The sequence below is a fragment of the Diabrotica virgifera genome, chromosome 9 (assembly GCF_917563875.1).
Source record: "Diabrotica virgifera virgifera chromosome 9, PGI_DIABVI_V3a".
Lineage (NCBI taxonomy): Eukaryota > Metazoa > Arthropoda > Insecta > Coleoptera > Chrysomelidae > Diabrotica > Diabrotica virgifera.
The window spans coordinates 8,806,752-8,823,643 of record NC_065451.1 but is presented as its reverse complement, the minus strand read 5'-3'; the positions used below and the strand labels follow the sequence as shown (position 1 = coordinate 8,823,643).

Here is a 16,892-nt window from a genome sequence, read left to right as displayed (position 1 = left end):
TCCTGATAGGTTTACAACAAAAAAGGTTTGAACAATTTCTTTTCTGTATAACTTCTGTGTATAACTTCTGTATAAACCATACGAGCTCAAAGGAATAACATAAGGATCAGACATTCAAAGAAGAATAGTAAAGGGAAACCAAAGCTTTTCAACGTGTCCATGTGTTCTGCTCCAAAACGATATACTGGAGACCGAAAATCAAAGTCTATCTGAGACATGGGAATGGTAGAAAGTACAAAAAGAAAGCTGTGAACTCTATAAAAGAAAAATCCTAAGGAAAATATTTTAATCTACTACCGAAACTGAATATATGAAGATTCAGGTACAATTATAATACATACAACCAAAATATTAGCAAGTTACGTTACTATTTATACACACTCAGTATCATCTTCATCCTTTTTGAAAAATGTAGATATCGAATTTCCATATCCTATTTCCAATTGTAGGTACTAATATAAACATATACCACAACTTTTATGACGAAGTCAGGTACTACCAGCAACACGCATGGTGGTACGACCAACAGTACCATCGCGTGGAGCCCCAGCAACACCCGGGGTGGTACAACCAACAGAATCATCGGGTGGAGCACAGAACACCGCATTGGCTGAAGAGATTGGACAAATTGGTCAATAATATGTTCAAAAAGAGAAAACCACCCCACGTGGTATATGTGGTTCAACCTTTGGTTTGAGCAGAAATGGTTTCAGTGATATAGGTATTAACAGTGGCATTGTTTAAAAAAGAATAGTTGGTCAACGCAATGATTAAATTTGTTTGATTCTAATTGAGACAGTCACCAGATGTCACCACCATTTCTTTCACGGTCGCAACGTCACGCGTAACTACGATAAATCCAAAATGCATAGACACCAAGTTGGATACGACCCTATTCATAACAAACCAACTCGCATACATATTAAAAAAATAAATATATGGAAGAATATGCATATTTAGAAATTGAATTAATGATGTCATGCTACTATACATTATACATAAATATAACAGTTGAAACAGTTGAAATTGCTAATGATTATTTATTGCCTTGTGATCGTTATCATCCTGCGTTATCTATTTCTTTAGCTATTGAAGATAATATGCCTGAGCTTCAATATGATAGTTTTGCCTTCAATTTTAGGAGAGGAGACTATGTTGCTCTTAATATGTATCTTGCTAGTATCTCCTGGGAGAACGTTTTAGGTATTTGCATTGCAGAGATATTAACGAAGCCACATAACTGTTCTACTCCATATTGCAGTTTGGTATCCATTGTTCAATACCACATTTAAGATTAAAAAATCCCAAATTTCCTCGTTGGATGACTAATGACCTAAAATCATTAATATTCAGGAAAAAAATTGCTCATAAGATATATAAACAAACAAATTCTTGGGACGATTATCTACTTTTCTCTTCCTTGAGAACCAAATGCAAAGAATTAAGCAGGTCATGTCATGATATTTATATAAGTCAAACTAAATCTAGAATTATTTCAAACGTAAAGCACTTTTGGAATTTTGTTAACAGCAAACGCAAAAATAATGTTCTACTAAACACTATGTTTCTTGGAAACACAGTGCTTAATAAGGGTGCGGATATCGTTAATAATTTTGCGCAATGCTTTCAAAATATTTACAGAGCAAATGATGATTTAATACAGCCATCTTAGAATATGAAAAAACAGTGAGTCTAAATTCTTGTAATGTATCTATTGAAATCATATTTGAAAAATAGACATTTATAAAGGCTCTGGACCAGATGGAATTCCACCCATACTATTAAAAAAATGTAGATGTACTTTAACCCGTCCCTTATATTTTCTGTTTTCTCATTCACTTGATTCAGGTATTTGTCCAAGTTTGTGGAAATCTAGCTTTATTGTTCCTATTCACAAATCAGGTGACAGGAGTAATATAGCTAACTACGGACCAATAAGCATTCTTTCTTCTATTCCTAAAATTCTAGAGAGTATAATATGCGACTCTATTAAAACACCTTTATGCAATGTCCTAATTGAAGAGCAACATGGTTTTCTTTCAGGTAGATCAACTTCGACAAATCTTTTACTTTTCACGCAATACATATCTGATGCTTTGGAAAGGAGACTACAGGTGGATGCTATTTATACAGATTTCTCCAAGGCATTTGACACTGTGAATAATAAATTGTTGTGTAACAAGCTTAAAGCTATTGGATTTACAGGCAATCTGTATAACTGGTTATGTAGTTACCTAACTAGCAGAATACAACTTGTTAAAATTAAACACTTTCAATCTAGTGAAATTTCCGTAACATCTGGTGTTCCACAAGGAAGCCACTTAGGGCCTTTCCTTTTTAATATATTTGTTAATGACATTAAATCTCAAATTAACTCTAAATTTCTGCTATTTGCTGATGATTTAAAAATCTATAGAATTATCGAATCCTTCTCAGATTGTGAAAAACTTCAAAATGATATTAACAAAATTATGGCACGGTGCAATTGGAACCAAATGAGCATTAATGTTGGAAAATGTCACTTTATTAGTTTCTGTAGAAGAATTAACCACCTCTTTTATAATTACAAATTAGCTGAAGAACCACTGAAGGCTGTATCAACTGTAAGAGATCTAGGTGTTCAATTAGATTCCAAACTAAATTTTTGCGCTCATTTTGATTATGTGAATAACCTGGCATTTAAAATGTTAGGCTTCATTATTAGAACTTCTAGATGTTTGCATAACATTAATTCCATCAGACTGATTTACATTTCCCTAGTTAGATCTGTTCTTGAGTATTGCTCAGTTGTTTGGTCACCCACTTATGAAGTCCATATAGCCAAGCTTGAAAAAGTCCAAAATAAATTCATTAGGTACTTAAGTTTTAAATTACACAAACCTTTAAGTGACCATTCCTACTCAGAAATTAGAAATATATTAAGCCTTCCTAGGCTATCTTCCAGACGGATGTATGCTGATGTTTTTTTTTTCATAAACTACTGAATTCAAAAATTAATTGCAATGATCTACTGTCTCTAATTGACTTTAATGTTCCCTCTAGAGTTACTAGAACATCTCAAAATTTTGCAATTAAATTTCATCGCTGCAACTTTGGTAGGCATTCTCCGCTGAGTAGAATCATTCTAAATGGAAATAGAATAGACTTTGATTTGTTGCTGTGCGCTTCGGAAAATGTTTGTAGATAGTGTTTAAAAAAATTTTGTAATCTTATGTGATTTATATTTGTTATTTACTTTATATTATTTTAATATTTGTTTTTTCTATATTGCTGCATCGCCAATTTTTGTCATACATACTTACTATATCTTTATATTTATTGTATCACTAGATAATAATTATAATATTTTGTGTATATATTAAATTGGGTGGTATCCCGTTAATAAATAAATAAATAAATAAATAGCATGACATCATTAATTCAATTTCTAGATATATTCTTCCATATATTTATTTTTCTTAATATGTATGCGAGTGTTATGAATAGGATCGTATCCAACTTGGTGTCTATGCATTTTGGATTTATCGTAATTACGCGTGACATTACAACCCTGACATAAATGGTGGTGACATCTGGTGACTATCTCAATTATAATCAAACAAATTTATTCATTGCGATGACCAACTATTCTTTTTTAAACAATGATAGTGGTATAGATCTGTCTTTATCACTTTATATTTAGCGATGATTTTTTTAGCGAGATCTAAAATATAATGATAACAACCGCATTCTTTAAATTGCAACAATAAACTTTTTATTAAACAATTCACTCTTCTTCTTCTTTTTGTTTAGACATTTCTGTATTTTTTACCAATGTGGCTCCAGTAAGTTGTCATTCCATCGTTTTCGGGGTCTTCCTACTGATAGTTTTCCATTGGGAATTTGGGAACCATCTCTCGCCATCTTTACTAATCTATTTGTTGTCATTCGGCGTTTCTATTATGCTCTTTTATTTCTTCAGTCCTAGATGTTCTCCTTGCATCTTACATCTCCGTGGTATACAGGGTGCGCCAAACCTCGGGTTTTCTTTGATTACGGCTAAATTATGGGATATACAAAAAAATGTTTTAACAAAATTAATGTATATCGATACCGTCTATAATTTAAAATTATTTTCGATTATACAGGGTGAGTTCGAACGACGGTACGAACCAAAGTTGTGTTTTTATAAATGGAACACCCTATATATTAAATTATTTTTGAATATATTTTTTAAAAATATTAAGAATTTGTATAAGGTATTATAGGCCTAAAGTTAACAATTTTCGAAATATTTACACTTTTATTGAGAAAAATGGTAATATTCAAAGGGCTGTGAATTAGGCTTTCAATGTAATAAAAATGTAAATAATATTCCAAAGTTTTTTTAGTGTCCTGTTATTTTTAAATCAATTAACATATTTGACATATAGCCATAGAGTATACAGTGTGATCACTATTTGCAAATACACAATTTTCTCATTTTTTTTAATGAGACACCCTGTATATTAGTATTGCCTTTTGTATTAAATATTACAACCTTTCTTTTGGTATAAGGTTGTATGCACCTAGCATGTTTCGTTTTGTAGATATTTAAAAAAAACTATAGATTTTAGGTTTTTGCGGATTTTTTATTAAAAAATTTTTTTGCAAAAAAAATAATTATAATCTGGTTTTAGAAACATACATTAAAATATCAAATATGAAAATAAAAACGTAATTAAAGATTAAAATAAATCGCATACTAATACAATTCAATTGAATTTAATAACTTAAAATTATTTTACAAAAAATATTTTACCATACTAATGAATGCATAAATTAGTTACTAAATTAAATAAACAACCACATTTGATATCTACCCTAGAAATTTTGGTACCACAGAAACTTTCCTAAACCAAATTAATTGTTAGTTAGTATATTGTATTTACGACTAAGATCAGTTAAACTTTTAATTTACCTACCTCTTAAATTTACTTACATCTTGAGAACATAATTATAAAGTATGCTTTGAAACAAATGAATGTTAAATGTATTAGCCAAATTATTTATTAATATAAATAGTATTAACTGGTGTCACAAAAGCTGGTAATACTTTTTTAGTTGAAATTTTTGTAACAATTTTTTATATTTTAAATTTCAATTTTTCAACTGAACAATTGGTGGATATGACATTTGTTTTGGGCGAAACCATTAGAAATTAGTAGATACTACTTCATAATATACTGCTATAACGTTCATTTGTTTCAAAGCATACTTTATACGTTCTCAAGATGTAGGTAAATTAAAAAGTTAAAAACTGATATACAATTTAACTAACAAAATTGGGTACAATAAAGTTACTAGGGTAGAAAAATGTCTAGGGTAGATATCAAATTTGGTTGTTTATTTAATTTAGTAACTAATTTATGCATTCATTAGTATGGTAAAATATTTTTTGTAAAATAATTTTAAGTTATTAAATTCATTTGAATTAATGTTGTTCTGAAGCTATTTCCTTGTGGCATTTTTATAATTACGTATTTTTTTATGGGAAATAAGCCACAATTTTACTAAAAAATGAATTTATTAACGTTTCGAAGCCCAAATCGGGTTTCGTTGTCAAAATACAAAATTTTGTATTTTGACAACGAAACCCGATTTGGGCTTCGAAACGTTAATAAATTCATTTTTTAGTAAAATTGTGGCTTATTTCCCATAAAAAAATACGTAAGTATTCATTTGAATTGTACTAGCATACGATTTATTTTAATCTTTAATTGTAATTTCGTTATTATAATCGGTTTTTATTTTCATACTTGATATTTTAATGTATGTTTCTAAAACCAGATTATAATTTTTTTTTGCAAAAAAATTTTTTAATAAAAAATCCACAAAAACCTAAAATCTATAGTTTTTTTTTTAAATATCTACAAAACGAAACATGCTAGGTGCATACAACCTTATACCAAAAGAAAGGTTGTAATATTTACTACAAAAGGCAATACTAATATACAGGGTGTCCCATTTAAAAAAAATGAGAAAATTTTGTATTTGCAAATAGTGATCACACTGTATACTCTATGGCTATATGTCAAATATGTTAATTGATTTAAAAATAACAGTATACTAAAAAAACTTTGAAATATCATTAAAATTTTTATTACATTGAAAGCCTAATTCACAGCCCTTTGAATATTACCATTTTTCTCAATAAAAGTGTAAATATTTTGAAAATTGTTAACTTTAGGCCTATAATACCTTATACAAATTCTTAATATTTTTAAAAAATATATTTAAAAATGATTTAATATACATATAGGGTGTTCCATTTAAAAAACCACAACTTTGGTTCGTACCGTTGTTCTGACTCACCCTGTATAATCGAAAATAATTTTAAATTATAGACGGCATCGATATACATTAATTTTGTTAAAAACATTTTTTTGTATATCCCATAATTTAGCCGTAATTAAAGAAAACCAGAGGTTTGGCGCACCCTGTATATCTGTAGTACTTCTAGCTCTGTTCCATAGTGTCTTCCCATCGATTTTTCCAAGGGTTTTTATTTCTGCTATTTCTAGCATTCTTTTTGTCCTTTCTGTATCAGGTCGTGTTTCTGTCGCGTATGTCATTATTGGTTTGATGACTGTTTTGTAAATTCTGCCTTTCACTTCTTTTCCGATATTTTTATTTCTCCATATTGTTTCATTGAGACAACCAGCGGCTCTGTTTGCTCTATTCACTTGATCTTCCACTTTTGTTTCGAGCTTTCCGTAGCTAGATATTGTGATGCCTAGATATTTAAAGTCCATCACTTGTTCTTTTATCTGACCCTTTAACTCCAAGTTACATCTTAATAGTAGATTTGCTGTTATAACCATTCATTTTGTCTTTTGTGGGGAAATTAACATGTTAAATTCTCTGGCGGTTATGTTAAATTGCTGAAGAATATATTGTAAATCATCTTCAGTTTGAGTTTGAGAGATTAGCATATAACTAGTAAACTTAACAAATATTTTTTCACCAAATTTTGCGGGAATCTAAAAAAAAAAAATAAAATAAAAAATAAAAACGTTTATTACCGTAATAATATGTATATACCAGATATGGGTCATTCCACGAATATACGACTATCTTGGATTATCGCGACAACAAATATTTTAGTGTACAACATAGGAAGTACGAAAGTAAATGGCTCTAATAATTATTCCAATAAACAGCAATGTAATTTTTAATTTACTTTCATTCTTCTTATTTTAAACAGCAAAATATTCGTTGTCGAGATAATCCAAGAGGGTCGTATATTCGTGGAATAGGGTATAGTATTTACAACACATTACAGTGTTTTTTCTTATTTTTTTCCCGCGACTCTGATTAGATGATTAATTAGTTTATGGGTTTCACTATGTACCCTGTTTCTGGTGAGGATATCCCTGGTTTTAAGGAATTTTCTTGTGTCCTGATGAGAGAATTTTATGGTTCTGTTCACAGTCATTTCCAACAGTGATGTGTACTAGAGTCTTGATCTGTTTGATGATGACATTATAATCTGATACAAATTTAAGAACAAACCTTTACTTCCAATATATAAATGAAACTCAATATAAACGAACAACAAAAATGTTTTTTAATAACATTTATTACGTCATTGAAACTATTTGCTGTCTTATTTCTTAACACATTCTATGTAATATATGTGGATGAGTAGTATTAGTCATATATGTACACATATTATAACATATATTTTTATTAAAGATATACTATACAATAAACTATTTTAAAATATATTGGTATTTGTATTTTGATCTATCCTTTTCACTTCGAGCTCCAGCTAGAAATTAGTAAAGCCGAAATAAGAAGAGCACTCAAGCAAATGAAAAACAGCAAATCACAAGGAAAAAATTTGGCACCTGTGACCAATTGTTAACTGTAAAAATTTTAATCGAAAAAACAAATGAATATAAAATACCGATATATGCAGACTTCCAGAAAGCTTTTGGCAATGTGGGACAATAGACATTAAATGCTCATTAAACATCAGTAGAGTAGACCACATACATACTGAACTTTGATTTGATTGACATACACTTCTGGCCAAAAAAATCGGGACACCTTAAAAATGGATCATATTTGATTTCTAGAATCTCCTAAACCTGTTGTCCGATTTTAGTGATTTTTCTAGTATGTTATAGCCTTATTCTCTAAGAATATGGATGTAGTAATAGTGTCGCTGAACAGGTAAATGTCATTGTATACCGGGTGTAACAATAATACTGTGTTTTTCCTGAAAGTTCGTAACATCCTGTGGAATATTCTAGCATTTAAAAAATATTGAAATTAAAACCTCATTGTAGCCTTAGCCTTTTTTAACGTTTTGCTTTTTGACTAATTCACTTATATTGGATAATTAAAAAGTTAGGTACTTTGAAGACTAGCCATGTTCTTCATCAATACAGGGTGTTTCTAAATAAATGCGACAAACTTTAAGGATTAATTCTGCATGAAAAAATAATGACAGTTTGCTTTATAAACATATGTCCGCAAATGCTTCGTTTCCGAGGTACGGGATGTTGAATTTTTTCTTTCAAACTGACGATTTATTTATTGCTCTAAAACCGGTTGAGATATGCAAATGAAATTTGGTATGTTTTAAGAGGTAGTTATTTCACATTTTTTGACATGCAACTAAAAATTTTATATTTACCATTGGCCTGCTTACAGGTAATATGACCGGGTAATATGACCCGTGTGAACGCCAATGGTAAATATAAAATACATAGTTGTATGTCAAAAAATGCGCGATAACTGCCTCTTAAAACTCACTAAATTTCATTTGTATATCTCAACCGGTTTTAGAGCAATACATAAATCGTCAGTGTGTAAGAAAAAATTCAACATCCTGTATGTCGGAAACAAAGCGTTTGCAGAAATATGTCTATAAATCAAACGGTCATTATTTTTTCATGCTGAATTACCCCTTAGAGTTTGTCGCAATTATTTAGAAACACCCTGTATTGATGAAGAACATGGCTAGTTGTCAAAGTACCCAACTTTTTCATTATCCAACAAAGTGAATGAGTCAAAAAGCAGAATGTTAAGAGGGACTAAGGGTACAATTGAGTTTTAATTTCAATAATTTTTAAATGCTAGAATATTCCACGGGATGTTACGAACTTTCAGGGAAAAACATTGTATTATTGTTACACCCGGTACACAATGACATTTACCTGTTCAGTAACAATATTACTACATCCATATTCTTAGAGAATAAGGCTATAACATATTAAAAAAATCACTAAAATCGGACAACAGGTTTAGGAGATTCGAGACATCAAAAATGACCCATTTTTAAGGTGTCCCGATTTTTTTGGCCAGGAGTGTACTATATCATAAAGTAAAAACACGAATTGAGATGCATGATCTTACAGAACCAATAGCACTGAGTAGATTGAGAACCAAAACATAGGTTTGTGCGTTAGAATTCAAAGAGAAAACTCTACCTTCTTTAACATTAGACAGGGAGACGCGACATGTGCCTCTTCTTTAATTGATGGTGCCTTGGAAAAGGCAGTCAGGCAGATAAACATTAGATTGAACGGAATTATCTTTAATAGATCGACACAAATTCTCGCAGAGCAGTGTTTTACAAAGTTTACGAACGCGGCAAGTGAACTGCGACTATACCTTAGAGTAAGTCAAAGAATTCACATATCTTTGATCGCTAGTAAGCAAAACAAATAAGACAAGTGACGAAGTAAAAGGACGCATAGCAATAGCAAACATAGCTACTCTCCTTCAGAAACATCTGAGACAAAAACACATAATATAACATGCAGTAAAACTCAAGATTTAAAAGACCGAGCTTAATAATACTGGTTTTGATATATGCGGCTGTAACCGGACTTTTATCCCAAAACGAGAGACCACTCTCGGTATCTTTGAGAGAAAAATACTTCGAACGATTTTTGGAGCCGTAGAAGAGTGTAAGATGGGCTGGACACATTGCTAGAATGTATGATAATCGGTACAGGGAGATATTGGCATTCTCAAACCTATAGAGCAGAAAAGTAAAAGACGACCGCGTAGAAGATAGATTGATGATGTATTAGAAAACCTTACGATTCTAAGAATCAGAGGATGGAGAGAACTTGCTAGAAATCGAGGGTATGGCGACATCTCTGAGAGTAGGCCACTTTGTCACAAACACTCTTATCCCCTACAAACCCCACAACAAGTTCACTTGGCAGAATACCGAAAGTCAACAGTTAACAATAAGAAATAGAGGAAGAATGACAAAATACCATCAACAAATATAGATAAGCAACTAATCCTTTGTAAATATCTAGTTTGTACAGTTTCTAGAGGAACAAAATGTGGAATATTGGTCTTAAAACTGCACAACCTGTAAATATATTTTTTAATAAAATATTTTTTATCGCCAGGAACCAAAATTACTGTGTACCACAACTTCCACGATGAAGTGAACTTATACAAAACTCACTGGTGGAGATGCAACGGCCCCTGTCATACAAGGAAACCGTTTTTTGGTTTAGTACGTCGAGCTACCAACAGAGCTCCTTGTCCGAACGATTTTTGGTGGGCCGAGCATCAACAAAATTGTGGAGGCCAGTTTATTAAGGTAAGTTGATTATTTTGTTTATTGAACTTTCTTTCGTTTATATCAGCTTCCCCTTTATTTCTCCATATATTCCTTAGTCTTCTCCTTTTCTTTTTTCTACATTTATTTACCGTATGGCCTCAGTCTAATAATTCTATTCAGTATAAGAAAATGTCTCTGAGTTCGAAGACACCCAAATTACCACCTTCTTCTTCAAGTGTCCTGTGCGTTGCGAACGTTGGCTATTAGGTAACATGGTAATTCTGATCTTGCTTGCAGCACTTCTGAATAGTTCGACTGATGTGAGCCCGAACCACCTCCGCATATTTTGGAGCCACGCGTGTCTTCTTCTGCCTGGCCCTCGCTTACTATCTATTTCCCAAATTACCACCATATTAGCGATTTTGACAGGGGTAGAATTGTTCCCTATAGAGATATGGGTTTGTCGTATCGCGAAATTGGCCGTTGTGTTAACTGTACGGCAATGACGGATATGCGTGTGTGTCGTGTGTGGACAAACGAAGGTAGAGGAACACCAGTAGACCAACTGATCAATCGAGGCGTACCACAGAGCGTCAAGATAGGCGCTTTAGATTACTGGTTCTGCGAGACCGTTTTGCTACTATGCGTCAAATAGCTGACCAATGGCACAGCATAATAAACGAAACCAGCGAGGACACTCCCTGATGCCGCCTTTGAAGTTGAAAAGTACAGGGTCGCCATTTTTCGCGTAGTACATCTCAGTGGTGATGTGATGTGTTGGTTCATCAGTGTTGCCGATTTCATTTAATGAAATTATATTAAGCCACTGCTAGAATGGTCAGATTTTGCCAAAAATTATGTTAAAATTTTTTATCTCGGTAGATTAAGGGTAATAAAAATGCATTAAGAAAAAAGTTATTTTATTCAACTTGTTAATTCAAAAATACTTGTAACAAAATTATATGTAATATATTATACTATAATAAAACTACATCTAGAACGCTTTCAAATAATATTTCCTCATTTACATTAACATTTTTTGTCTGTTTGAAAGGAGTAACATTATTTTACTCCTTCACTTTTGCTAACACTAATTTAATATTTGCTTGCTCACCGGTCGCATTTACAGTCGACAGACAACGATATCTAAGAAAACGTGATTTTTTTTTATTTCTGCATTGCTGCAGTATCAGTTATTGCACTAACTTTATTACCCGTAAGAGATTCTTTTTGAATAATTTCTGGAATTTATGCAAAAGATTAACAATACAATCGCCATTCATCGTCAATATTTTGTGTTATGTCCCAATTATTGACATAATTCCCACAGGCATACGTATAAAATTATGTTAAAAAATATGAATGTCATAAAAGTTAAGTAAATCTGATAATTATGTACAAATCGGCAACACTGTCGATTCTCTATACTGTCTGGTACTACGCACAAAATGGCCGACGATCTGCGCAGTAATAGTGCGCGAACTTTTCCCGCCTACTAGTGTGTCACTGCTGTTGCGTTTTCTATGCTGTGCCAATGGTTTGGAGTAGAAGGTAGACCTGTTACTGTGCGTACACTATATACCGTCGCATTCCAGCCTTTCGACTGGTTTCATACTGGTGCTTCCTTTGACTGCGGACCACTGTCATCAACGTTTGAAATTGATGCAGAGAACGGCACGATTGGGTGGCAGAATGGCATAATTTAACATACAGCGATGAATCGCGATTTTGTTTAGGAATGCATGAGACAACTCGCGTTCGAATATTGCCCGTCGACCTATGGACTTTCTCCATTTAATTTAACTTTTTGCCGTGGCACCAACGTTGACCGGATTTAAATCCTATCGAGCACAAACTCTCGCACAGTTAATTCATGAAATTTAAGTTGCCTGGAACGAGGTGCCACAAGCAGACATCAATCATCTTATTTTGTCAATGCCTAGAAGTGTACAGGAGTGTATTCAGCTGCGAGGTCGCCAAACACATTATTTTTTTTTTATTACATGTTAATAAAAATTCTTGCCAATGTTGTCCTTTCATTCTTGATGTAAATCTATCATGTTGCCAAAAAATTAAGTTCAAGAAATTATTCCTTCTGGGTATAACACTTCTAATGTCACTGAGTATAGGTAGTTAAATCAATGGAGGCATAAAAGCTTCACTACTACTATTACTATCGGATTATTCCGACTCCTAACCGCCATTCTTCTCTGTTTAACCATAGACATTGAGGGATTTCTCTTTCCTCTAGTTCTTTTTCAATTCCTTCCCTCCAACTTCTTCCTAGCTTCTCTCAGAATAAGAGCAATAAAAAGAGAGCATTGGATCAAGTTCACAAGTGACATGGATCACGACATCTACGGCGCACAGAGGAAAGTTTGGAAAATGCTAAAAAACAGAAAAAATCTAGTAGCTGAATTTGTGCAGACAAAGGGGATACCAACTGAGACATGGGAAAAATATTTCAGAGAACTCTACAAAGGTGAAGACGCCAATGACGAACACTATTACAAAACAGAAGACAGGTATATTACTAAAGAAAATGAAGTAGAATCGAGAATGAAGATCTTAAAGAATAGACGATCGCCAGGTACTGATGGAATACCGAACGAACTGCTGAAATACGGCGGTCAGAAACTCACTAATTGTCTCATAACATTGTTTAACAAAATCTTAGACAGAGCAGAGATACCACAAGATTGGCACACCAGTATGACAATACCGATTTTAAAAAAGGACAAAGATCATGTCCGGAAAACTACAGAGGAATAACTCTCTTAAATACGACAATAAAGTTATTCACAGGCATACTCAAGGATAAATTGGAATCACAGATATACAGGGTGGGGCATTAGTGTGACAAAGTCCAATTACTCGTTTGTCGTAAGAGATACGAAAAAAAGTTATTTAGGTAAAAGTTGGGACACACATAGTACCATATTTTAAAAATATTTTCAAATATACAGGGGCGTCCGTATTGACAGGGTGACACAAACTTATGTTTTTTTAAATGGAACACCCTGTATATTTTTACATTTTTGAATTCTCCTCGATGTTTCCTTTCTTAAAATATATGGTTTTGTAATATTATACGAGGTAGTTTAAAAGTTAATTACGTTTTTTTGTTAATTTCGTAGCAAAATCTACACCCTGTAGAATTGTAGTGATTTGACATCAAATTTTCTATTTACATTCAAACGATTTTTAGTATAGTCTACTACTGTTAATCATTAATAGTATAGCGAAATGTTTAATTTTAGTATACAGGGTGGGTCGAAACTCGGAATGAGTATTTTCTGAGTTTTCTTAAATGGAACACCCTGTATTTTAGTATTGTAATGAAATTATATTTTATGGTACTTTTTTTATTTCTTAAGCATTCCCTATACCTAAATGCTTTAATTTGTAAGTTATTCGTCATTCTTTAAGAAAACATTAATTGCAACAAAAATTACGTAAAATTTCATTAAGTAGCCGTGAAAATATCCAATCAAAAGTAATTTTTCGAAAAAAAAAAATACATAATAATCTATCCTGATCCTTAATTTATTAATATTGGATGAGATATCCAAATACATTCGTAGTTAAGGTTGTTGGTGCTTAAAATATGAATCAAACATACAAAATTCTGCCTAGTTGGCTATGTCACAAAATTTGCTTAAACATTTGACATTATACTATTTATATAGTTCCAGTTGATTGGATACCATTACTAATATTAATTTTTCTAATGAGGAACGGATTAAAATGGCTTTGTGCTAGGAGAGTATAACAAAAATGAGCTACTTGCAATAAAAATTTATCATCAGCAATTTCCTGATAGACGACAACCAAAAAGAGAAACTTTTGAAAGTATACTAAAACGGTTTCAACAGACTAGATACTTAGATTGTAAGAAATATTGTACTAATATGCAGATCCTCAGTGACACTAAGGATTACATTTAATTGCTGTTTTCTTAACTTACAATAGTTTTTATTCGAGCAGATTTATCATAATCTAAGTGATCAGTCCGTTAAAACCGTTCTAGTATATTTTTAAACGTTTCTCTTCTTAGTTGTCGTCTATCAGGGAATTTCTGATGTAAAATTCTTATTGCTAGTAGCACATTTTTGTTATATTCCACTAGCACCAAAATCTTATTATTCAGTTTCTCATAAGAAAAATACATATTAGTAATGGTAACAAAGCAACTGGATCTATAAAAATAGTATAATGTCAAATTTTTAAGGAAATTTAGTGTCATAGCCGACTAGGTAGAATATTGTATGTTTTTATTAATATTTTGCGCACCAATAACCTTAACTACGAATTTATTTGGATATTTTATCCAATAGTAATAAATTAAGGATCAGACTAGATTATGATGTATTTTCTTTTCCAAAAATTATTTTTGATTAAATATTTTCACAGCCGCCTAATAAAATTTCACGTAATTTTTCTTACAATTAATATTTGGCTTAAAAATCACGAATAACTTACAAATTAAAGCACTTAGGTATAGGGAATGCTTAAGAAATAAAAAAGTACCACAAAATATCATTTCATTACAATACTTAAATACAGGGTGTTCCATTTAAGAAAATTCAGAAAATACTCATTCCGAGTTTCGACCCACCCTGTATACTAAAATTACACATTTCGCTATACTGTTAATGTTTAACAATAGTAGACTATATTAAAAATCGTTTGAACATAAAATAAAAATTTGATGGCAAATCACTAAAATTCTACAGGGTGTAGATTTTGCTACGAAATTAACAAAAAAACGTAATTAACTTTTAAACTACCTCGTATAATATTACAAAATCATATATTTTAAGAAATTAAACATCGATGGGAATCCAAAAATGTAAAAATATACAGGGTGTTCTATTAAAAAAACATAAGTTTGTGTCACCCTGTCAATACGGACGACCCTGTATATTTGATTTTTTTTTAAATTATGGTACTATGTGTGCCCCAACTTTTACCTAAATAACTTTTTTTCGTATCTCGTACGACAAACGAGTAATTGAACTTTGTCACACTAATGCCCCACCCTGTAGAACAGAGAAGAATAGCAAGGATTCAGAAAAGACAGGTCGACGACGCGCGACGGACGCAATATTTGTCATGAAACAAGTGAAAGAGAAGTCGATAGAATATAACAAACCTGCATATATTTGCTTCGTAGACCTAACGAAAGCATTTGACAGAGTCAGAGTTAGCGATATAATAAAGAAAATTAAGCAAAAAAGGATACCGGCAAACATTGTTGAAACCATAAAACAAATGAACAATAACAACACGACAAAAATTAAAACAAACGACACCACTACGGCCAACATACCAACACCAGGAGGAATCAGGCAGGGAGACAGACTCAGCCCATTTCTATTCAATATGCTAATGGATGAAATAATAGAAGATGTGAAATCGCTGCAACTAGGATACAGACTCGGCCACAGTAGAATCAGTATAGTGTGCTATGCGGATGATGCAGCCCTGATTGCAGAGGACGAGAATGACCTACAAAGACAACTTCATCGATTCTATCAAGCATGTCGACGACTCAACATGAACATATCCACGCAGAAAACAAAATGCATTACCATTGCGAAAGACCCAATTAGATGCAAGCTCGTGGTAGAGAGGAAACCCATAGAACAGCTAAACCAGTTCAAATATCTAGGTGTAGAGTTATCAAGTTATCATGACCCAGCCAGAGACCTAAGAGGACAAATTAACAAGGCCGCTGTCTTGTCCGGATGTTTGAGAGATGTGGTCTGGAATAACCCATATATGAGAATGGGTAGCAAAGTTAGAATTTATAAAACTTGCATCAGACCTGTTATGACCTATGGCATTGAATCAAGAGAAGACACCAATAAAACGAAAAGCATGCTACGAACAGCCGAAATGAAGACACTACAAGCAGTAGCATGGAAGACAAGAAGGGAGAAGGAAGAAGATAGAACACGAAACAACATCATCAGAGAACAATGTGGCGTGCAAGATGTAGTAAGATGGGGCAGGCAAAGACGAAGAGAATGGTTCAGTCGTGTAAAAAGAATGGAGGAGCACAGACTACCAAGAATTGCGCTAGAAGGAAAACCAACAGGCAAACGTCCACCGAGGAGACCACCAAAAAGATGGAGAGATAGCTGGCAGTCTATCTCTCAAGAAATACTTCAACGTCGCGTCGGAATTAACAGATCGACAGATCTACAACAAGTATAAGAAGGAGAATAAGAGAGCTTCTTCTCGACCTTCCTCTTTTCCTTCTCCCTTGTAGTGGCCACGCCAAAATCTTTTTAGAGATCCTGCCATCTGGCATTCTCTGTACAAC

General features: G+C 32.5%; 1 protein-coding gene across 1 annotated transcript in view; it reads left to right on the top strand.

Moving 5' to 3' along the window:
* Positions 1 to 16,892, top strand: part of LOC114332237 (DNA-dependent metalloprotease SPRTN) — a 39,625-nt gene that overhangs the window by 20,807 nt on the left and 1,926 nt on the right. Inside the window, exon 4 of the mRNA XM_050661165.1 lies at positions 10,404 to 10,600. Within this exon, the coding sequence (XP_050517122.1) occupies positions 10,404 to 10,600 (197 nt within the window). The remainder of the gene's footprint in view (positions 1 to 10,403; positions 10,601 to 16,892) is intronic.